Consider the following 25478-nt stretch of genomic DNA (forward strand, 5'->3'; position numbering starts at 1 on the left):
GTCTCTGTGAAGACTTGGTCTCCAAATCCTTTCCTAGTATTCACATTATATTTCCTTTTTTATTTTTCGACGTACACATAATAATTTATTTGTGTCTGAAATTAGTACTCTAATTAATTATATATACTATACGAAGAAAATTGAAATGCGTGAAAAATTTACTTGAGAAAATTAATCTTAATAATAATATACTAAAACTTTATTGATGTATTCTAGATAATTTTGAAAAGTCAGCGTTGCCTCTCATTCGGCTCCGCTGTCGTGACGAATGGTAGGCGTAAGGATGTTTTGACCGAAGGTAGCCCACCCCACCAAGGCATTTTGAATTTTGAGTGGGCAGAGAATGAGAGTGGGACCACCAGACCAGCATATACATTTTTACATATTTGATCCTGCTGAGCTTTCCCACGTGGGACAATATCGTTGGCCAGGAACGTGTCTGTAGTGTCCAGGTGTAGCAATTATTGTAATATATTTACTGCAGTTGACCAGTGAGCGTGGATCTAGTATCAACTTCCCCACTTACCTTTTGTTCTCACTTTGTTTGCTTCAGATTTTCGATCTTCAAAATTTTTTCATCCAAAACCAGTCATAACGTTGGTTTTTTTTTTTTTTTTTCAATTTTTTTGTGGCTTTTTCCTTCTTTATACTGACAATGATATGGATTGCAATCTAACCTTTTAACGTAATCCATACCTTTCTTGGTTATATTCTTTTCTCAAACACTGTCTTTGTTGTTTTATCCTTCAAATACTATTGGCTGTTGAAAGTAATCGATTACTTCTTCATTTTCCTAGTTTTGAAAATGGAAATTCTGAAGCTTGACTGTTTTAGATATTCAAATTCAAATATCTCCTTATATGATGCTTTCAGGGATATTGACAGGATTTGAAGCATCTGAAAAAATCGGGTTTATGATCAGAAAATGACTGTATATTGGTGAGGATCATAGTGGATTAGAATCTCGCAGTGAATGAATCTGTTCCTTTTAGAAAGAAATAGCTCAAATAGCTGGTGGAGCTTGATGGGTCGTTTTTGGTAAGTCATAACCAACCTTAATGTTGTTGTTATCGCCAAATGATTTGGGTCTTGTCTTAATTTCCTCACTATTGTTCTTGCAGTCTCCTAGAACGATTTTTCATACAGACCTTCCTAGATGGTGTTGTCGATGGTGTAGTCTTCACTCTTCGCAAAGAGAAGACGGCAAAACATAGTATTTGAACTTTACTGCCTAACGTCAAAAGTAAGCTGCTAATTGTCCTCGATTTCCAATTCTTTTTGGTATAATTGAATGTTTTGTCCAACAGACAGGAGGATTACATGGATTCGTATTCTCTTTAAAATGGAAATTTGAACGCGGTGGAGTTTGGAGACTGAATTCTATTTTTGTTGGCAAAAATTTGGTTACTGTTCTTTGATGGGGCTGAGAGTGAGATGGGCATTTTTATGTTGTCAAGACCCAAGTCAATATTCTGTGGAACGACAGACATTTCAATTTGAGTCAATCTATTCCTGGAAGATTTCCAACCATCAGGAACTATGTTAGGGAATTTCCCTGGCAGGAATATGCAGTAATAGTGGATACCTACTGCCACGCAAGTAGTTTGCATATTCTAGGGTAAAGTAGATATGGATGCTGTGCAGGTGGTTTCTAGTGCCACACAAATAGTTTCAAGTATGGTAAGTGCTGTTGCTGCATTAAATGAAGCGTCTAGGAATCTTGATGAAGCTCCTAAGAGAATTCAGAACCTGGAGGACTTTGTGTGTCAACTTGAGAATTTGAGTCACAGAGTTAAGCAAAAACATGTCCACAAACTTCATAATCCTCGTTTGGATCATCAAATTCAAAGTTTGAATTCCCTTATACAACGGCTGCGTCCAAAAATTAGCAAGGCTAGGAGGAGTTTGTCAGGGAATAAGTTTAAGAACTGGGCTAAAGTTGTAAGGAATTCTTTATCTGGGGACCCACTTGCAAAACTAGGCGTTTCAATTCAGAATGACTTAAACCAGTGGCTTGAAATTCAGAATTCGACCATGATTGTTGAGAAAGCAATAGAATCCACAGCTCAAGATGTTCCACTTCGATTGAAAATAAAGACTGAACATGGCTTCCCAATCTCTAGCAAGGGTAGCTTTGTTCAGAAGTTATTGGAACAGGAGGATTCTCATAGAGTCATTTTGATTGTTGGCTTATCCGGTATGGGGAAATCATCTTTGGCTCGTCAGGTGGCTTCAGATCCTCCTGCAAGGTTTGTGGGTGGAGCTGTTGAACTCAGATTTGGCCAGTGGTGCAGTAGGCCTGCTTGCAATGGAAATAAGGCAGAATACCAAAAGCGGCTGGCAGGAAAAATTTGTAAATTTCTAGTGATGATTGGATTTTGGAAGAAGATTAAGGATGAACACAATGGAGGTCTTGAGTATGTCTGTGTCGTGCTTCAAGAAGCCTTATATGGAAAGAGCATTCTGATCGTTCTTGATGATGTGTGGGAGCAGGACATAGTAGAGCGCTTTACAAAACTCTATGATAACGATTGCAAGTATATTGTAACAACCAGAAATGAAGCTGTCTATGAAATAACAGAAGCTGAGAAGGTAGAGTTAAGTAAAGATGACATACGGGAGATTAGCAAGGCAGTTCTTCTCCACCATAGCCTCCTTTCTGAAGAAGAGCTACCGGTACGAAGTAAATCAATATACCTATATGTATATCATACTATTAACTGTCTTTTTGATACATCAGAGCATAGAGATGATGATTTAGTGTCAGGCTGTCACTGTCTGTTGCATAAAAAGCATATCTTGTGGAGCCATTTGATTGATCATTGGTCATTTGGCAAGTCCACCAAACAGGTTGAAAGCAGTAATAGCCCTAAGAGAGTGCAAGTACAATGGTTGCTTTTTGCACCTTGCCCATTAGAGATATCCTGACTAATTTAACTGGCTGTCTGGCTGCTACTAAAAATGGTCCCAGGAATGAAAATAAATTTCCAATGTTAGTAATCTCTCAATCCCCTAACAGTGCATCACCATAATTTTATGATCTGATCAGTTCATCAAAGCTCTATGATCATTACTGGAATTATTACAAAGTATGTTAGTGATGTCTGCAATATGTACTTAGGTTTTGTCATGAACGAACGGTTACCCCCAGATTCCTACTGAACCCATGTAGTAAGTATAGTTCAAGGAATTGCCTAGTTCTCACATAAATCACTCTCCCTCTCTTTCTTTTCTTTTTTTTTTTTTTTTTCCCCACCCACCCCCCACCGCCCCCCCTGCCGTTTTTTGCTTGTCTGGTCTCTTGTTCTATCTTTATTCATTTTTTTCTCCATAATTTGCCAAAACTTTCTCATAATATAGGATGTAGCAGATGGCTTGCTTGAACGTTGTGGTCACCATCCCCTGACAGTTGCTGTTATGGGTAAAGCTCTCAGGAAAGAAACAAGAGGTGAGAAATGGGAACAGGCCATCACAAACTTATCCACCTATGCCACATGTGCAGAAGGCCCTGTATCATATGTGAATGAAAAGGAAGCTGAGAATAAGCTAACAATTTTTGGGTCATTTGAATTCAGTCTGGATGCTATGCCTGAAGACTCTAGAAAGCTCTTCATAGCTCTAGCTGCTCTTTCATGGGAAGAACCTGTACCAGAGGCTTGTGTGGAGGGAATCTGGTCAGTTCTTGGGCAGGAGAGCTTGTTCTCTTTAGTTGAACGCAAGCTTGTTGAAGGCTCTTTGCTGATGAAGATGGAGACAGAACCCTTGTACTTGGTACATGACATGGTTTCTTTGTACCTTGGTAGCAAGCTAAAAGATTCAATTGAGATAATACTCAATCAATCTACATTAGAAGGAACTGCAGGCATCTGTCCATGGCTTCTAATATTTGGGAAAGAGAACGTAAAAACTCTGTCTGAGCAGAAAATAGTTCATTTTCTCAGTGCTGAAGCGAAGCTGGCTGTTATCACCTTAAAATCAATTATCCAGGTTATGATGGCTAGCAAATCCATTTCTGAACTTGAAGCCAGCAGAGCAAGCTTTAGTGGCATTTTGGGACCTCGAATTTCAGATTTGATCTCAACTAAGTCAGAGAGTGTAATAGCAGCATCTGCAGAAGCCATCACCAATATATTCAGCAATAGTGATTATAGCAATTATTTTCCACCCCTCGAAGCTACTGACATTGTCAGCACGATGGCAAGCATCTTAGAAAATTGTGAGGACCCCACGATCCAAACTAGCATTTCGATTGTTCTAGCAAAGCTTGCAGAATTTGGAAGCACAGAGACAGTCAATAAGGTGCTTGAAGCAATTCCATTTAATCGAATGGCTGATTTGCTAACCCCAAATGCTGAGGAATGGCACGAGAGCATGTTTACAATATTAATGTCATTGACCAAAGCTGGGAAATCAAAAGCTGTTGAAAAAATGTTTGCTTCTGAGATTGACAAGCATCTCGTTAAACTTCTTGCTAATGGATCTGATGTAGCACAAAACCATGCAATTGTCACTTTGAAGACATTTTATGAGTTGGGTGGCCGTCCTGAAAATGGATCTCTTAGACTCACAAATCTGGATCTCTTGCCATGGCAAGCTAGACTCCGTTTGGAAAGATATCTCAAGTCAGATGGAAATGTTCCCTTTTCACCAGTGCCACAAATTCTTGAAGATCTTATCCACAAGTTAGTTGACAGTGACAAGAAGAAAATGTCAGAGGCAGCACAAGATCTCATACCAATTGTTGAGCAAGCAGGAGAGCCAATAATCAGAGACAAGATTCTTAAGAGCCCCCTCATCAAAAGATTATCTGAACTACTGCAATATGAACACTCAGAAAAAAACTCAATGAAATCTCAATCTGCATTTTTATTGATGAAGCTGGCTTGCTCTGGTGGAGAACCATGCATTAGGAAGTTCCTAGAGTATGATATAGTCCCCGAGCTAGTTAAGATGATGCACTGTTCCATTGCAGAGATGCAAGACACAGCCTATACAGCACTACACCAGATGCTCTTTGGCAATGGTGGAGTTCTCATTTTGAACCAAATTCTTCAAATGCATCTTGTAGAGAGGATGGCTCAATCACTGGAAGGCAGATCAGTCAAGACTAGGGAAGTGAACATGAACTGTCTTTTAGATATTGTTGAGCTGGGAAACAAAGCCTGCTTGGAGCATATATTTTCGTTACAAGTAGTGGAGAAGCTTGTAAAAATGGAGAAATCTACTGGAGGGACTGGTGAAATTTTGGTTAAATTTCTCCGGGGAATGGATAAATGTAAGAATCTTTCAGTGGCAGAGCGTAGGGTAATGAAGCAACAAGCTATTAGGAAGGTAAAGAGCGGCATGAGAGGTCATAAATTCGAGTCAAAGGTTGTGGGAGCTGTAGATGCTTGTGTATCAGAGGGTTCCAAAGGTGGCAGTAGTAGTTCTGGTAAACACAGAAAGTAGTAGCAATGATTGTGTTCTTGTTGCGTGATAATTTATATTTTCTTCTCTCATAATGAATAAATTCAATTCTTTTAACAATTTTGGAATATGGTAAAAGTCTGTTCTACGTTTGATAGAGGCAATAGGAAAAGATTTTGTATACTAAAATATTCATATCTCATGCGTTTTATATTCAATGACAAATGAGTTAATCAAATTGAAATGGACAAATATTACAGCCTAAAATTACAAGAGTTTTATATATCATGCCCTAATGAATGCAAAAGCTTCATTACTACAGAAGACAGCTCATTGTTCTTTAAAATCTTTCTTTTTTTCCTTCATGCATCTGTAGGACTTTTCAGTTGATCAGTAGGAACAAACAGCTAAAAATTCTTCTTCTTGCAGTTGTTGTAGCATGTTCCAACATAACCTTCCATTGTATCCACATCTGTGATAACAATTAAAGCCATTAGAATCGGGAAAAGTAGAAGAGTTTATGCACAGAATTTAATTGTAGAAAAATAAAAATTTTAAAAAAAAAAAGACCAAAAAAATCTTTAATCTAAAACCAAACTTAAAAGATGGGGTTGATGAAGCATAATGCGTCCAAAGCATGGGTTAACTAAATGAAAGCAAAAAATAAAATTCAAATTCGCACAATATGGTTGGAAGTTGAAGTATAAATCAGAATTAGTAATCCTCAACGACAGGAATCTAAATAAGTGTTCTTATCAGATCAATCCGATGACATAGCCATTTTAGAAATTTAGAGATTTTGGTGCTTTTTGTAACAAAAAACTAGAGAAATAAAAAATAAACATAAAAGAAGGAATGTTTTACAGGTAAATCAAAAGGTTATCCAATTATATGAGAATCCTTATATCAGCCTCTGTTTGTTCACGTTTACAAACTATATATATATATATATATATATAATCCATAATCAAAGGTTCAAAAAAAACAACACAATCACGTAGTGAACAAAGTATGAGTATATATGAAGAAGAAGGAGAAGAGGAAGAGGAAAGTAGAAGAAAAAGGAAAATATACAATACCAAATTTAGCAACAAGGGTGTTAATGGAATGGGCACAGCCAGAGTACAATCAAAAATCTGATTGGCTTGTTTTTCTCAGACACCAAGCAATACTTATGGACATACAAGTATAAAAGAAATGGTAGTTTGTAAACATCTAGTGACAAGTAATCACATTCATAGGATCAACACACGTTATTCCTCTTTCCTTCAAGGTTTTTGATACCCCACTGACTTTCCTACTCAAGAAACCTGGAACTCTAAATCTAACATTATAATTTGCAGAAAATAGATCTTCATCATCACCATCAGATGGAGGCATAGATGGGTACGAAACAGCAACAAAACCACCCTCTTTCTCAATCTTATTCTTATTGCTTGCTTCCACTAGTAGTGTTATATCTTGACCCACCATTATCATCGCTACAAGCCTCCCCATCTCTTCTGCTACTGCAGAACCTTGCTCTGGTAGCTTCAAATTGCTATATATTTTCGTAAGCTAGCCATGCTTTAATTATATATTCATCGAGTTGTTACTAATTAAAATATTAAAGAGAGGTTTTTAATTGAAACCAATTGGCAATAGCTATTCATGCCCGACTAGTATTCATTGAGTTGTTACTAATTAAATATTTTAGTGGTGATGCTTGTGAGTCAAGTAATGTCCTTTTGGTTATACAATTAATTTAACTAGTACTTGACTCATTACAAATGCCCTTTGTTTTATTAGTACTTGACTCATTACAAATGCCCTTCTTTTTTTTTTTTTTCTTTTTTTTTTTAAAGTTTCAAATGACTTTTGGCTCCACTCTAATTCCATTTAGAATTCTATATGCCTGAATTAGCTATACATGTTTTTTGAAGTCTCATCTATATCTATAATGCAATGACTTTCAAACACCAAATTAAAGGTTAAAATTAAAATTAAATTCTTTGCAGGAACTTTAATACAAAAAGGTTGATAACGAATTTCACAGTATATTTAATTTATTTATTTTATTTTATTTTATTATTTTTTAACCGTAAGAGGAATTGATTATTATTCAATCAAAATACAGAACCAAAATATTAATTCATGGATTCATCACTTCAGATTAAAAATAATTAATTAATACATTTCTTTTCTTAGAGCAACAAAAGAAAAACTGATCTTCTTAGCTAAAAATTCAGCAGTTTGCCAATTGATCTTCCATCTCATATTGCATCTATCAAAATTAATCAACCAACAACAACAACAAGAAAATCTAGTTAATTCACAACTTCTTAGACGCTTGATTAATTTATGAACTTTATTTCTTTAGGGATGGGAGTCATAAAAATAAAATCTACTATTCAAAATTCCATATTCTGTTCTTCTAGCAACAAAAGATAATTATCTGGATGATTTCGAAGGTCCTAAACTTTTCTTTTCATATCAAACTTTTTTTCAAAAAAAATATTGGGGAGAGATATTTTGGCACCATAATTATCAAATGGCAAAAAATAATACGATTAGGGAAAAGAAAAAAAGAAAAAAAAAGCTGGAGATTATTCATTAATCATCAAATAAATAAATAGTAAATTTAAATCTATTTACAGTTTTTAAAAATTATGAAGGTCTGTTCTATCTATTATAGAGGGAATGTGAATATATCTTGTGTACAATAATACTAATATATATCATGACAAACAAGTTAATCAAATTGAAATGGGAAAATATTAATAAAGCAATTTGATACATGTACAATGCTCTACTTTATTCATATATACTTACATAGGCTTCATAATCACCCAAAAAAATAAATAAATAAATAAAAATACTGCAGAGAAAAGTGCAGATACATTTCATTTTTCTTTTATTTAAATTTCTTCCCTCTTTTCTCTTTTTCTTACATGAATCATTGGAACTTTTCACTTGGATAAGAAGAATATAAAAATATTATACTTTAAACTTATATGGAAAAGTTACAAAAGTATTAACTGACCAATAAAAATATTTTCTAAACCAACAACCAAATATCCATTAATTTTTCAATGAAAACTTTTCTTATATAATCTTTATTAAGCTATATTAAACAGATCTTTATTCCTTATCTTATTTCAGAGATTTTTTTAATTCATGAGAGAGAAATTTTTAGAAATTTAAATCCATAGTAAACATTAAATAGACATTTATTCCTTATTTTATCTTATTGACTTTTTTAATCCATGAGGAAGGAATTTTTGGAAATTTAAATCCATTGTAAATATCATGATCATCATAAAGAGGGATGCATATATGGGGACAAACTTACAACATTAGCTTCGCCCTCACCCTTATCATCGATATTGTTGTTGTTATTACTTGCTTCCACTAGCATCGCTGCTTCTTCATCCACCAAAATCAACACCATTCATATCGTCCCTATCAACCTCCCCATCTCCACTATCCTCCACACCTCCCTTTACCCCTCTCTCTCTCTCTCTCTATATATATATATATATATACACACATAAGAGTCATGCTTAATAAATTATGAACTTATCCGGTTTTTACCAATTAAATGTTCTTTTACTTTTTGTTTCAGTTTTGTTATTTCTGACCAAATCAATAATCATTATTAATGAAACAATACAGTGTTTCAACTGAGTCAAATTGTCACTACCCACTAATGGTCAGTAAGTTGTCTCTTTCGGTACGCAATAGTCAAATTATTGCAATTGGTTCTTTCCGTTTTATGGCTCATCTAAGTTGTTAATTTTAATATGAATGAATTTAGCTATACATGTTTGTTGAATTCATCTATATAGAGTGAAATGTTTTGCAGTGCAATGACTTTGAACAAGATAAAGTATAGATCATCAAGACATGAAGTTTATTAAGAGCAATTGACTATTATTATTATTAATTTTTTTGGAAGAATTTTCGCTGTTGTTATTTGATCAAAAAATATCCTAGACATGAACTAATTTGATCAAAATAATACCAAATCCAAAATTGGAGGACTTAGACTTTGCACAAGTGAGCGTACAGCCATCATATGACTAGCTGTGCATAATGCCGATGCAAGAAAATTGTAGAGGCCGTGGAAGAGTTCCAATGCAGGTTGCAGTAGAAAATCCAAGACAAGTTAACAGTTTAGACGCTTTAAAATCTTCATTTGGTAGTGAATTAGGTGGGAATGAAGGACCAAGAGAAGAAAACAGTGATTATGGATTGGCTTTGGCTTTGGTTTTGGCTTGCGCTACCACTGCAATAATAAGCATATTTGAGACCATCACCTTCATTGTTAGTGCCTCCATATCAATTCTATTCTAAACTCCCTTTGTTCCTTGTCTCTCTTTGACGGTCTTTTGTACTTCAATTGAATATAAAACTGTCATTTAATTTAATATTATAAAAGAATTATTGTCGGACGTATCAAACAAAGATTTCCCATTTGGACTTTTTAAGAATTCCTCAAAGCTGAAAAGTTTTCTTTTTTTATGTAGGATCTCAACAGATGAATTTTCATTTGCTGCATTTTGGCACAACTGCGGAAGTCATCTGTCTCCTATATCAGAGCTATTTGAGCACAATGACTCTTGGCATTTGTGGAGAAGAGTTTTTCCTTTTCCTCCTGATGAGGGGTTAGAGTCCTTAAACAAATAATCCCTCCCCTTTTTGTTGAACAGCAAAAAGAAAGACTCGGCTTTTCAGGATTACTACTTGAGAATAGCCATTGGCCATATCCCAAGAGGATTGTAGTACATATTGTTTACATATTATTGACAAGAAGAATTCCCAAGCTCCACAAACAATTTATCACTATTTTATTTCTTCAATATTTTTAATAGTTCTTGTAATGAAATATATTTTTCGACGGCCTTTGAGATTTTTACTTTTTCACCTTTTTTTTTTTTTTTTTTTATAAAAGGAATTAGCAATTAGCAACTGCCAACAACTTTATTGGTGAGAAACCCAAACTATTATTAATTCATTCATAAAAAAAGCAAGCTGGTAAGGCAGATCAAGTCCATTCTGACTGAGATATTTCTATCTACATTATTAGAACCAATAATGTGCAGACATGTACACATCTAAAAGCATGATATCTTCACTTATTGTGTTAGAACATTACACTTACAGAAGTAATGTTTTTGGAAGCAACTACCTCATGTAAAAATCATGTGCATGCCGACAGAAATTTCCACGTTGAGAAAAAGATAGATGGAATGGAAATCACTAATATAACCCTAAATCTCACCGTAAAAAGAATGGTACAACGAATAATTAGCAGAACAATCTTGTTAGATCAGCCTGTCAGTTCCTCCATCAAGCCCTGTTAATCAACGAAAGTTGTACTTAAAAAAACATTAGCAATTTAATAAATCCCAGTGTGAAACTGCAGATCATTCAACTTATCAAGTTATTGATTCAGCAAAAAGAACTTATCAAGTTATTGGGTTGGGACAACACACCCGTGAGATAAACTGCTCAGCATCAGTTCGTTTAAGAAAATGCATTGAATGAGGAGCAAAGTTGGCTGTCTTATCGTCACTTAGTACTATTCCATCACCAATATCATCAAGGACTCTAACTTGAATATAGGGATCTTTTGGCGGCACCATATCCTGGCAAAAACAAGAAACCACCAATGGTAAAGTACGTTAGAGGTTCCCCTTGTGAATTTGTTCCATTATAGAACTTAACTTTCTCTGGAGAACACACAAACACAAAAAACTTACCACAGCCAAATCAAGATCCAGTTTTGACATATATGATTTCAAAGACGCAGAATGTTTCTTAAAATAGTCTTCCTCTAAGTGGCTGAGCTTCTCTTGGATTTCTTGTGGAAGCACAGGCCCTACCTTCCATGTCAGATTTCGTAAAATTTCTGCTCGGTTATACCTGCATTGTTAAAAGACCTGAGTAACGATAGCTGGTACAGTAATAGTTGTAAAACCACACAATAAGAGCAGTAATATAACAGAAAAGAAAAAGAAAGAATTACAAATATGCCATTAGACAGCGTTTATTGCGAACTAAGGAAAGGTGATGGATTAGTGACCCATAGTGGTCCTCATTTTTAGTTGTTTCAATATCCAATCCTTCTTCCTCCATTTTCCTGTTCAAACAACAAGTCATACGGCTTGAATTAACCTAACAAACAAGCAACCTGTATAGCATTAAAGAGCATAGATTTGTAAAAGCGATGAGATGATGAAATGCCAGCCAATGAATAGAAAGAATTCTGTATATAAGTCAACTAGAAACACAACTAGTTCCTCAAAGCAAAGCCAATGTGCCCATATAAGAAGAGTCTGGTTATGGAAGATACCATGTAATTGGAAGCAACTTCAAAAAATCCATGGAAACAACCAAAATATAATGAGTCATGAAAGTGTTTAGGAATTAGGATCCAGACTACCAAATCAATAAGACCAAGAATTGAAATGATAGCAACAGCTATTTTAGGAATTTTTTGTCATTAAGGTGGTTAGAAAATAGTTTCTAAGACACAAACCTCCAGGGTGAAGAACCACGTATACAAGAAGAAAATAGAAGGACAATGCCATGCACAAAACATAAGTTAGAGTATAAGCAAATGCTGTGAAGCAGAAGAGGACAAGAAAATGTATACTAAATTCTGTATTTTGTATACAGGAAACAAAATGTAACAAAAGCAAAACCACAAAACTTGATTACCTTGTCAAGGACTGGATCTCAAAATAGTGTTGACCACATTCTGCAATTACTTGATCAAATAGGTCACTCTACAAGGTCAAAGTATAGATATCAAGTTAGAGAGAGGGCAAACCTATAATGAAAATCTTTATTGTTTCGGCAAACCCAATATGATCAAGTTTCTCTCATAGGCACATAGGATCAGTAGCTAAGAGTGATATCTGGGTGCTTCAAACTTAATACTAGAACTTGCATAACTATACACTGCTTTCTCCCCCCACCCCTCAAAAAATATATCCATTTGAATTTGAGACCCAACAATAAAGCTGAGTTTCAGACAAGCACATCAACATCTGAGCTTTTTAATGACGCAACAGGGCAAATCATGGAGCTTTATTGCATGCAAAGGACAAAGAGATCATAATTGGCTTATGAATGTATAATCACTGCCTACTGTAGAAACCCATTTAAGCAATGCAGCTTATTTCGATCCTTTATCTTCCCCTCACAATTGACATGGAATATAAAGATTGACAACAAAACAGATAAAATTAAGCTATATGAACTATGTACGGATCTTTATCTTGAAATTTTGAAACGTAACAGAGCTTTCGCATCCAGATAGCTCCATTGCTCTAAAATTCATTTATAGTAATATAAAATATCATATAAAGTATTATCTCCAATAACCTCAAAGAAATAATGGACATCGAAAGAGCACATTAAAACCAAATCTCCAGGACTTACATTGAACGGCATGAGCTGCCCTTTTTCTCCGGTAGTTAGTTCTTTTACCAGTTGGCATGCTTTTCTTCCATACATCTTCAAAATTCAAAAGGTCCCCACTGACCTAGCCTCAAAAAATTTTTAAAAACAAAAAAATGTTTGCCTACAAAAATTGCATTCACATGAGACTTTCATCAAACAGATTATGCGAATGAAATCCACAATATAAAGAACCTAAAAGTAACCAAATCACACCCGCGCACTTAACATTTTGAAAAGATGCGGGAATATAATTGATGAGTGCTTGAGATTTTAGAACCGAAATTCCAATTTTGAAATGAAAAAAGAGAGAGAAAAAGAAGAAGGTGTGAGATGCGGGGGAGGCGTGGTAGGATTTAGGATGCTTGAAGGAGCTGCGAGGGGCTTAAGAAAGTTCTTCGGGAAGGATACCAGTGACGGAAAATGGCTGAAGGCGGCAGGGACAGACGGACGAGACCAGCAACAACACTTCCAAATTGGAGAAAATTCAGGCGAAGAATGGCAGATCTGAGAGGAGAGAAAGGACGACGAAGACAGGACTTACCGCCGGTGATTAAAGCAGAGGAAAATCGGCGGTACCAAAAAGACGCCGCCGGAGAGACAGAGTGTTGGGAAAAGAGAGCGAATGAAAAAAGAGCGCGACACAGAGAGAGAGAGAGAGAGAGAGAGAGAGAAGAGAGGGAAGCTGGCGTTTGAAGAGGAAAAAAATAAAAATAAAAATAAATTAAAAGACAAAGATACCCCTCAGAACTATAGATAAATTGTATTGGTACAGTCGGGTTTATCTTACACAGCTTAATTATTCTCGGTAATACTGAAACCCAACCAAATTTCGGAAAGAAATGAAAGTTTGGCGGTTTTTTTAAAGCCAAAGAAATTCAAATTTAAGCGCTTAAAGAGATTACGTTGTTTTTTTTATTTTTTTTTTATTTTTAGAATTTTTTTTTTTTTGCAATACAAAATACAGTTTCCAAAATACCAATATTTATTTATTTTTTGAAATTTAAAAATTCATATTTTGATTTACTCTTCTCCCTCGACCTCTCAAACCTATTATCATATTTAGCCTAGAAGAAGAATGCCAGTAACCTACATACTTATTAGGGCGCTGTGCAAAGTCTAAAAATTAGGGGAATTAGGTGGGATAGTTGAAAAAAATGGTAGAAGCTTTTGAAGGAATAGCAATCCCCACCCCACCAATAGCATGTTATCAACTTTATTGTCGCAACTCCTATTATCCTTTCCTTTGAATCTGTAGTTGATATTGAAAATTGTAAATTTTTAATCATTTGGGTTTCACTCATAATTATACTCTTAATCTTAATAATTATTAATTTTCAACTTCATTTTCTATTTAATTTTAAGAAATTCATATTCATATTGCATTGAAAAAATTTATTAATTGTTTCTAAAATATTTATATATAAATAAACATGTTTTAACTTGCTGTAATTTAGATTGAAAATATAGAAAAACAACTCTATAATCAATCTGTTATGGATGTGGAATTTGACATTAGATTTTGCTAGAAGAATTAAAGCAATACAAAAATTTCAAATTATGAGATTGTGTAAAGTTTTTTCTGCAACTACTTTTTTTTTTTTTTTCTTTCTTTCTTTTTAAATCACAAGTTGGGTTAACTGTTTGATAGCATACGGTGAAGGTGCACGCTTAATGGACAAGTGCAATATCTGATCCACGTACTTCTGGATAAGCTTAAACTAAAAGTAAAATAATTTGACACCCAAAATCAAACCTTGCATTTTGTGAATTTTACTTCTTTTTTTCTTTTTTTTTTTTTTTTGGTTGTATATTTCTTTTTATTAATTATTAATTTTTGGTACATAAAACTGCATTAAGCACGAAAGATGATAAGGAAATCAAACAAGACGCTGATTACCCCTCGAAACACACAAAAACTTCCTCAGAGAGAATTTGAGAAACCAAAACAGCAGGACAATTACAAAGATAATCATAAGAGCAAAAAAGGGTGTTATCCTTCAAGGTTATTTGAGCTGCAAGATCAGCACATTTATTAGCCTGTCTTGGGGTCCAAGAAGCAGACCAATTCTTCTCTTTCAGCTTATCTCTAAGAGCTGAGATGATTTCCCATGTTTCCCATTCTCAAGGCTCGGAAGAGTCATTAATCTGATTGACAACAGACAGGGAATCACAATACCAATCCACATTAAGCCAAGCAAATTCATCAGCAATAGTCAAGGCCCATTCGATAGCCTTAAGTTCAGCCACATCAACTCTCAAAGAGGAAATGATTTGGCTCCAAGAAGAAGAATCTTCCCTTTGTCATCCCTAGCTATCAAAGAAATAGCTTATTTGCCAGGAATACAAGCAGCATCAGTGTTGATGCAAATCCTACCACTTTGAGGAGGTGTCCAGGTAGGCTCTTTGACATCAAGAGAGGCAAGATTTCTTTCTAGAGCAACTGAGTTAAATTCTTCAACAAGCAAGTTCCATCTTATCGCGAGTTAAATTCTTCAACAAGCGAGTTCCATCTTATCGCGGCCTGGGTAATAGAACTTTTGTTTTCGAAAACTTTATCGTTCTGAAGCTCCCAAACCACGTATAGAAAAGTGGCAAGTAGTAAAGTCGTGAAATCTTTACCTCCAAGCATAGCGGACAGGTGATTGGAAAGGCTCACACACCATGTGACTAGATCCTGAGTGTTGCTGGCAACAACTGCATCTAGCTTTTAACCCCACATGCTGCTAAAGGCAATGGCTCTAGCTGCTGGACATTCGAGGAAAAGGTGGGGGGAAGTTTCCTTATTGAATCCGCACAGAGTGCAACAAGGATCACCCTTTCCAGTTCTTTCATGAATCTTTGCAGTCCATATATCCTTCCAAATTCTGTCATTCCGTGTCCCAATATAAGAAAGTAAGTTATAATAGCTTTTAACTGAGAAAACACCATTGCTGGTACTTGTCCAAAATAATTCATCTTCCCTATCAGCTCCATGAATCTTCACTCTTTTGATGGCATCTATAGTTTCTTGATCAAAAAGCTGGTGCAATTTTGAATCATCCCAGCTTAAAGATAAAGGGTTAAGAAGATCAACAACTCTCCAAGCCAAGGCTTCTTCAGCTCCGTCTTTAATTTTCGAGATATTTCCAGAAATGTCAGGGACTGAAGGATCTGTCCAGGGATCAACTGACCAACCATTGCCAATTCTATAACAAAAGCCTTTCTTAACCACATCTTTAGAACTTAAAATACTTCTCCAAACATAAGAATCCCCTGCTTTAAACCTACTACTAAAAAAAGATTTATTGTTTACATATTTGGCACTCAAAATCTAGGTCCATAAGTAATCCTCTCCTTTAGCAAGTTTCCAGCCGAGTTTAGCCACAAAAGCTGAGTTGATATCTTTGAACTTTCTGAAACAAAGACCACCCGAAAACTTTGGATTTACATAAGCTTCCCGAGTCCTTGAGAGCAAGATAATGCTTATTTTCAATCCTTCGCCCCACCAGAATCTTCTAATCATAGCATCCAGATCATTACAAATGAAAATAGGGACTTTGAAAGTCGACATAGAATAAATTGGGGTAGCCAGCGCAATAGACTTGATAAAAGTTGCTTTCCCGGCTTTTGAAAGCAGGTTACTTTGCTAGCCCTCCAAGATATTTTGCATTCTTTCCTTCAAATTATTGAATTCCTTTGGCTTATTTTCTCTAGTTTTCGAGGTATATAGAGCCTGATTTAAGCTCCTTGAACTCAAGCATCTCTTTTATAAACTTCTTGGTTTTTCCAAGGGTATTCTTAGAAAATAAAATCTGGGATTTGTCAAAATTTGGGAGTTGGCCTGACCATTGGCTATAAGTATTCAGCACATATTGAATTCCCTTGGCATTTTGAGAATTGGCACGGCAGGCAACCAAAATGTCATCTGCATATAGAAGGTGAGAGATAGCTGGAGCTCTTCTACAGATCTTGATTCCTTGAATATTTGAATATCTTTCCATGAGTCTCGAAAAAATTTCTGAGCAAAGGTTGAAGATGAACCGAGACAAAGGGTCTCCTTGCCCAATCCCTCTATTTTGAATTATCGAATTCATTCTACTACCATTGATGAGCATGTCAAACTCAATCGAACTTATGCAGTTAAAGATCAATCTTCTGAAATCCTTTGAAAATTCCCATAGCTTCAAAACTTTAGTGATAAACTCCCATTCAAGCCTATTATAGGCTTTCCTCATATCGATCTTGATCAGCATCAACCCATTTTTCCCTTTATGGCTCCAGATTTTATGAATAATTTCCTGAGCAACCACAGTATTTTTCGCAATCCATCTGCCCTCGATAAAAGCCCCTTGGTTGGGTGAAATGATTCTGGACAACAAAGGTTTTAATCTGGAAACAATGATTTTAGCCACCACTTTGTAACTAAAATTACACAAGCTGATAGGACGAAACCGATTGAAACCAGTAGCATTTTGTTTTATATTTCTGCTATTGATTTAAAGTGTACAGCAGTCCATTATAAAATATAAATAAAATATCTGAAGGTGGAATCATACCATATGTTTCTGACTCCTTAATAATGTTAATTTTGATAGTCTATGACTGACGAGTCAGACACAATTGAAACTTTTAAAAATTATAGATCTTTGTATTGCCTTCTTCCCACCTTTAATCTATATATGTGAAAATAAATATATCATCTTTTTCTTTTTTTCTTTAAAATATTGATGTAATATATATATATATATATATTTATATTAACCGATGTAAATTTAAAGAAAATAAAATTTGAAAAAGGCTCAAAGCAGTTCACCAATAACATTTACTAGTCAAAACAATCCGAAAAAATATTTCATAAAACGGGAAAAATATATATGCATATATATTGAAACGTCGCTATTGAACACTCACCTTGATTCTATTGTAGGTGTGGACCAGCATAATTTTTATCGCTCAAATTGTCAATGGAAATAATTATGGAATAGTTATTATTATTATTATTATTATTATTATTTGCAATTGAATAGATTTAAGATTTTTGTGGTATTATTTATCATTTTATCTTTAATAACATGACAAATGCCCATGATGTGATGATAATGACAATATCACTTTACAAATTGGCGCATGATGGTGTTTTTGGACTTCCAAATTATATCAAATTTCTACTTGCTTATCATATTCAATGCTCATGGTGGTTTACCAAATTTTCAAACCCCCAATTATGAATACTATTTATTGTGGTGGGCCACCCTTTTTTTATTTTTTTTGGGTTTTTGGGTTGCTCTGACCTAATATTATTTATTGTTCAAATCGTACTGGAGGAGGTTTGACTTGTTAGAGCATGTAAGCACCGTAAGAAATATGAATGAAGTTGCCATGTTTGAAAGTTAAACCAAAAATATAAATGCTTTCCACTCTATTCTTTTGATTTGTTATGAAACAAATTCCTTTTACACTGAAATTTGAAAAGTATATTTTCCACCATAAATTTCTTGATAAGGGCATGCTTATTTTCCATAAACAGTCCAACTTGTGCACAAGCATTTACCGGATCCAACTTAACTGGGTCCGGCTTCTAGCTTGTTGTTCAGTGTTCATATACTTTGTTTCCTTTTTTCCTGGCAATACACCCTTGTTTGTTTCTTTTCTATTGAATTTTTCTTTCCAAAAAATATATATATATTTTTTACAGCGTAATCAAAGAAATTATAATGCTTTATTAAATAATATCAAAGGCGATAATATTGAACCCAAAAACATGGTTAATCTCCTCCCATAATAAATTCGAGAGTAATTTTGTATGGTAGTTTATTTTTGGTAGTTAATCCTAACCATAAATATTATGCTTGTCTTTTTCCTTTAGCAAGATATATGACATTTTCTTCCCTATAATATGTGTGTGTGTGTTTGTATAAAGACAGAGGAGACCAATTTTAAAAACAGTTTTGAGATGTTTATGCGCTACGTATATAGAATGGATTTTAACTATAATGCCTGAATTGGCAACGTCCCTAAAATTAAAACTTAAAAAATAAAATAATTCCTTTAGGTCAAAAGATAAGGCAATCAATTTGAAAGAAATACCAACCTGTTCAAACGGAGCAGTCAATACTTAAACCTAATTATGTGGTTTCGTGAAATTCATCCAAATCCATTGAAAAATTATCCATTTTGACAAACTTTTGCGGTTGAGGGCCAATCAACCATAAAGTTATCAATTAATTTTGAGAGAGAAATTTGCCATTTTACCTGAAAAAAAAAAAAAAAAAAGGTCAATATTTTACTATACTATATATTTGAGAGTTGAAATTTTCATAAATCTAAATGATAATTACATTGAAAAAGAAAGAGAAAAAGCAAATTTCAACAATATTATTATACGTGTTCCCAACACATGCCATGCGCAAATCCGCAAAGGCATCAGTGAGTGACACAAAACCCATCACCGAACCCAGACCTATGCAACTGCTTCCGTGGTCGGCTTATTGGCTTATAAAATAAAATTAAAAAATCCCTGTACAGAAAAACTCGAAATGGCTTTGAAAATTCTATAATGATTGACGTATAAATATTATTATTATATATAATATTACTCAAAGGCAGGTAGCTGGCTTTGCGTTCAGGATGACCAAGGCCAGGTCAGCCGTGGTGGACGTTAATTAAATTAATCATGTTGCCACCCACGTAATTAATACACCTTCTTATTATATAAATAAACTTTTCGAAAATATTTTTTAAAAAAAAAAAATCAACCCTATTATTTACACGCACATTAATTATTTATTAATATATATATATATATATATATGTGATTCTCTAACAAAACTTCTATCCGTAACTTTATTAATAACCCATCTCATACAAACACTTGTGGAAGAAAAAAAAATTATTAATTAATAAAAGGAAATATTGACTGAGCTCCCATGTTCTGACCTTTTCTATTGACCAAACCTTTGTGATCTCCTCCTTGTGTAAATACTTGTGCTCTCTCTCTCTCTCTATAAGTGTGTATATATATATATATAAAAGAAAATTAAAAAACCGTACAACAACAACTAAGTTACACATAGAACTACAATTTCTTATACCTTGGCTCACCACCACAGAAAGCTCTAGACGAAGAAAGAGAGTGAGATCTAGAGAGAGAGAGAAGCCATGGCTGGTTTGCAAAGATCTGCAGTGTCTTTCAGGAGGCAAGGGTCTTCAGGACTTGTATGGGACGACAAGTTCTTAGCAGCGGAGGTGAAGAAGAAGGAAGAGGAAGATGCACGAGCACGAGCTCAAGCAGAAGCTGAAGCACAAGGTGAGGAAACGGAAAAGCCTGAGATTAAGGCACCCAAACCAATCAACACCATCGATAGAAGCCGATCCAACGGCGGAGGACGCGGCTACCGAACCGGCAGAGTATCTCCGGCGATCGAACCTCCTTCGCCAAAGGTCTCCGCATGTGGGTTTTGCAGCGCCTTTGGTAAACCGGCAAATAAAACTCAAAGAACGAAGGCTTCTATCGCTAAGCGTAGATCACGGTAGTTCCGTTCAATTTCATTCCCGGCTGGAACTTTTCGGCAGCGATATGGAATGTTCCGGTGAGCTTGGTGGTTTACGGCTCTTGATGGTATTCATGTAAGCCTTTCATTTTTATATTTCATAGCATGATTAGAGGATTAGATTCATCTCAATAAAAAAGTGAGATGTGGGAATTTTGAAGAAGAAGAAGAAGAAGAAAAATCAAAATCACATGATGTATTATTATTATTTTTTTTTACCTTTTTTCTTTTTTTTTTTTTTTTAGAGGGTGCTCATGGTCATGTTTTGTTTGAAGTCTGTTTAGTCATGTTAGAGATGGTTATTGTGGTTTGGGGTTAATTAATGTAATTATGTGTATATTTTGTTGGTCTTTGGAGGAAAATTAAAACTCATCTTGTACAAAACAAATCTTGGATTTGAGTTCATTATGTCTCTCACTTCCACAAATTTGTCAAAGCATTGAAATAGGGAAAAAATATATATCATTGCAGACTGATTCTGATCTCAAAGTAATTATTTTATTTTTTTTATTTCTTTATTTATTTTTCCTTGATTTGCAACTTGTGAATTACTTGCAATCAATTTCTGGATTATCCATGATTCAAGTGGGTTCAAACACATGGCGTGCTCCAATTTACTCAATTGGAATCTTTTAAGCGATATTGAATATGACAGATTTTTTAAAAAATCAGAATACTGAGGTTCTCTCATCTCTCATCTACAAACACTGTGAAGAAGAAAAAAAAAAAAAAAGAAGCAGATAATAATAAGAGAATCTCCTCGATCGGTCTTATATTTCGCAGAGATTATGGTATTCTTGGGATCACCAAAGCCATGGATGTGGACCCTATTAAGCTCTGCAATTGAGAGAACCTCATATTCTTCAAATTCCTTCCCCTTTGTTTTTTTTTTTTTTTTTTTTTTTTTTTGGGGGGTGTAAATCTGTCCCCTTTGTTTTATGTTTACGTTTTGGTGTTGTGTTTATCATTTTCATTTCCTTTGGTGGATTTTTTTTTTTTTTTTTAATAAATCATTTTCCTGTCCTTTGTGGTCTTAGGCCCATCATTCTCTCTCTATCAATGTCATTTTCGTTATCTATCTCTTTTGACATAACACACATCCAATTCAATCCTTACCCGAAAGCCAAATCCCCTACGTTTTTTCTTCCTTCTTTCTCCTTAAGCTCTGGGCCTAAAATTACCTGCATTTTAAAGATAAATATATATCTAGAACCTAAAGCTCTATTTCTAGCAAATAAGAATTAAAGAAAAAAAAATTAAAAATTGTGCTTAGCTCTTGTTGTTTGTGGCTGTAAGTGATGAGATTGAAATGAGGTGATAAGCCAGCCATGTCAAAAGGTTTGGTAATTGCTTAGGTCGCTATTTAAAGAAGGAAAACAGAGGCTTGGTAATCTATAATCTGCCAACCGCCTACCACTCCTAGTTTAAGTCCTAACAGTACGTTTTTTACTTAAAAAACTTTTTCTAATTAATCATAGATACAATACAAAAACACCTATAATTTATCTGATTCATACATATCTATTTGTCTTTTAATTATATTCCATTTTTTTCCCCAGATTTGTTAAATATATGGAAACTATTAATTTATTTTCCTTTGTAGAAAGAATTGGTTCACGACTGTTATACACTTTTTGTTCTGACATTTTGAGTATTGTAACTATTGTTTGCGTACACTACTTACAATTGCTCAGTGTTTAAGGGCGTCCTAAACGAGTGATTGGCTGATTCGAAAAGTTTAAAAAAGACAATTATGAACTACTCTATGTCAAAAGGCTTTCATGAATTTGCCTATGAGCATAATTAATTTTATTAGCTACCTATCTCTGTCTATTCACAGATTGAAATTATGTTAGTTTTGCAAATTCAAATAACGTCATATAGGGTTAAACAGAGAATGAAGGGCATTGATAATGGAAATCGGAAATATTTTGAAATCACAAATAATTGAAACGTACTGATTGTCGCTAATGAAATTCATATATCACAAGGGTTAAAAAGGTTAAAAAAATAATAATAATAAAGCTATGTATGATTATATATGATGTTAGGTGATGCTCTGGCCCATGGTAAATTGTCCCCTAGTTATGATTTGATATGAATAATAGGGATTAGAGATACCTACATTTTACAAAACTTTCAATTATTTCATTTATATTATAAAATTAATTTGATTGCATTGTCAAAATAATTATGGATACGGGATGCCTTAGAGTCTAATTTATATAATTTCGATCAATTTAAATTATCAGATTTTATATGAAGTACATGTCTGGAATATGCATAATTAGTGCATATACGAAATTATTGACGAATGAAATATTTTTATATTAAATTTTATTTGATTCCAAAAGGTTCAAAATTTATAATTCATAAAAATAGCCTTTGGGGGGTCAAAATTTTCAGGCCATAATTTCAGAAAAATTCTAGTAGTCTGTAGATCCCTTTCATGGTCCCCCATACGCGGCCTGAAAATAACAATCACAGTTATAATTAAACATTAAATCATTGAAATTGTGTTACACGTGCCAGGATAGATTTTTCTCTAAGGCAGGCCAGTCCCTAAGAATTTAAAAATCAAAACTCCTTGCTAATTTGTTATTAATCTAATCTCATAAATTTTGATTTTAATTTTTAATTTAATACTTTTAACACATATTCACTGTGATGTGTAAATGATTTAGCTGGACGTGTACTTAAACGGAATTACAATTGTTAGTAATAGTTAATTATACATGAAGAGAAAAGAATTCTTTAAAAAATGATTGATTTCTTAGTATAATCTCAATTTAAAAATGGGTACGATAAACCAACTCCAAATCCAAATTAATAATAGTATATTATTCAGGACAAAAAAAAAATTAATAATTGCAAAAGACAAACAAACAGAAAAAAAAAAATGACGTCAGTGTGGAGTAATTTTGTTGGTAAGAAAATGATAACACGATTAGCATGACGATTACTTTGAAAGAATTGGTTTGATTATCACCTTTTTTTTTTAAAAAAAAAACAAATCTAAAAAGAAAATTCCAGACAATGCAATTTGATATTAGAAAATTGCCATTTGTCCGTAGGTGGGGTCCAAAAGACGTTTTTGTGCGTTGATCATCCCGTAATTTTCATGAGAAGAAATGTCAGTCGCCTATAAACCGTTCGATTAAATATACAAGATGATGAGACCATGCGGGCACCGACATAGGCTAGCTGCCAATTTAGACCGTAGAACGGTTTTTCCTACGTCATAATCAATCATCACGATCAATCTGGCAAGATAGATAACATTTTTTTAATAATTTATTTAATTTTAATATTAATAAAACTGTAGGCGTTTATTCATTAATTTAGCAAACAGAGGAAGCACCGCCTTGTTTCTTGTCCAACTTTTTTTTTTTTTTTTTTAAATATTTTTTCTTTTACTTTTAAAACAGATAAAATAACAGCATAAAAGTTGTAACCCACATTTGATATCTGTACTCAGGCCATCTCTGTGCCATACTAATGGCCCAAATGCATTAATGAAGATTGTTATTTTTATTTTTTTCTAAAAGAGAAATCATTCGTGGCATATTGATTGGCAACATAGCGGATCAACATTTCCAAAGTAGTCAATTGGAAAAATCAATTTCTGTGGCTTCCTCTAAATGTCAGATTGGGTTGACATTTCCTCTCATTTTAAAAATAAATCGTCTAACTAAATTTAAAAAAAAAAAAAAAAAACCCACTATGTATGAATGTGACTAGACATGTGAGTCCATAGAATTATGGTTTAGCCAAACGTCAGGGTCGCGACTCGGCCAAAAGGTCATTGCCACTATTAATTTAATCGATTAAATAATGATATATATTTTCAAAAAAGAATAATTAAATATGATGTATAACCCCACTTAGCCAAGAGAAGAGACACGACTTCACTCAATATTGGTTTCCGAGTAGCTAGCTATTGTTTTTTTTTTTTTTTTCAAAAGTTTGTTCCTTGAAAATCAAAGAGCTACATTTTTTTTTTTTTTTAAATGAACTTATAATGTTATATGGGCTAATTGTAACTTGCACGTTCAAAAAGGGTAACAAAATAAAGACAAACACTTGTTTGCTAGGGAGAGAAATAAGGATGGGGATATTTATCGTGGTGATGATAATGGTGTTGAATTTGGTTTTTCAGAATGTTGTATTGCAAGGACAGCAAATCCAAGCAGCAAATGATGATGATGGAAATTATAAAGCTGTTTTCTCAGCTTACTCTGATCCATCTACAACGGAGATTTATAATATTAGCTTAGGGGTACTTCCGGAATCGTTGAAACACAAAATCATTGCTGTCGTTATATCATTGAAAGAAAGAGGCTGCGTTGCATCAGTCCCAATGAATATATATATGTATATATATATATATGGTTATGTGAAGCAGAGACACACATTTATTGGAATTGGAAATTTGCGCTTTGTTTGGCTGTCATAGCTACACGATGTGAACGCAGTGGAAGATTATGTTGGAAACTACTGCAACATAACCTTATTTATAGACTGTAATCAAAATAAAACTGCAGTATATATAAACATTCATTTCATCTGTTACTGTTTGTACCCAATTTTAGTATTAGACCAAAAAATCAAAAATTGCGATATTGAACATGATGTATTACTTCAGTAAATTAAAAGTTACAGGATATATATATATATATATATACACTCTTATACTTATGTATATTTTTCACGGAATAGTTTTTTTCTCTTAAATATGTCTAAAACTGTCTGAACAGCATTTTCAAAATATTCAAGCAAAGAAATAAAAAGGGGGTCAGTTATTCAACTTCTTGCCTTACGTACAAACATCAAGACATCCTCCACATTCATGTCTTATTGCGCATGAAAATTGGGATAAAATCAAATAAAATTGTTTTCCAATTAAAGGCTAAAAGAATTCCTCATGTTAAAAGGTTTTCCACCAACATAAAAAATTCTAATCATGGATTATTTTTTTTCCTTTTCAAATAAGTTTATTTGTGGCATACTCATTGGCAATTGATTAAATAAGTATTTGGTACAAATCAATAAATGATTATTGACAAAAAAATAAAAAAGAAGAAGCTTTTT

At 33.9% G+C, this 25478-nt stretch overlaps 3 protein-coding genes across 5 annotated transcripts; 2 read left to right on the forward strand and 1 right to left on the reverse strand.

The window, feature by feature from the left end:
• Positions 1-572: 572 nt before the first annotated feature.
• Positions 573-5526, forward strand: LOC107408445 (uncharacterized). 2 transcript variants are annotated; one of them, XM_016015850.4, is made up of 4 exons: positions 573-1038; positions 1122-1243; positions 1308-2676; positions 3361-5526. In XM_016015850.4, the coding sequence occupies exons 3-4, from the start codon at positions 1630-1632 to the stop codon at positions 5446-5448; spliced, it is 3135 nt and encodes a 1044-aa protein (XP_015871336.3). In that variant the 5' UTR covers positions 573-1038; positions 1122-1243; positions 1308-1629; the 3' UTR covers positions 5449-5526. The 2 variants fall into 2 exon arrangements, with proteins under 2 accessions (XP_015871336.3, XP_015871344.3); XM_016015858.4 differs by having other exon boundaries at positions 1122-1213.
• A 4897-nt stretch (positions 5527-10423) lies between these two features.
• LOC107408322 (uncharacterized) lies at positions 10424-13549 on the reverse strand. 2 transcript variants are annotated; one of them, XM_016015704.4, is made up of 7 exons: positions 13400-13540; positions 12838-12979; positions 12112-12179; positions 11417-11530; positions 11151-11313; positions 10884-11036; positions 10424-10744 (listed from the first exon to the last, which is right to left on the reverse strand). In XM_016015704.4, the coding sequence occupies exons 2-7, from the start codon at positions 12910-12912 to the stop codon at positions 10718-10720; spliced, it is 600 nt and encodes a 199-aa protein (XP_015871190.1). In that variant the 5' UTR covers positions 12913-12979; positions 13400-13540; the 3' UTR covers positions 10424-10717. The 2 variants fall into 2 exon arrangements, with proteins under 2 accessions (XP_015871190.1, XP_048326841.1); XM_048470884.2 differs by having other exon boundaries at positions 12838-13549.
• A 6261-nt stretch (positions 13550-19810) lies between these two features.
• LOC107408479 (MAPK kinase substrate protein At1g80180) lies at positions 19811-20876 on the forward strand. The gene has a single exon (XM_016015880.4). It carries the CDS (start codon positions 19996-19998, stop codon positions 20368-20370), a length of 375 nt encoding a protein of 124 aa, XP_015871366.1. The 5' UTR covers positions 19811-19995; the 3' UTR covers positions 20371-20876.
• Positions 20877-25478: the final 4602 nt, after the last annotated feature.

The sequence above is a fragment of the Ziziphus jujuba genome, chromosome 1 (genome assembly GCF_031755915.1).
Source record: "Ziziphus jujuba cultivar Dongzao chromosome 1, ASM3175591v1".
Taxonomy (NCBI): Eukaryota; Viridiplantae; Streptophyta; class Magnoliopsida; order Rosales; family Rhamnaceae; genus Ziziphus; species Ziziphus jujuba.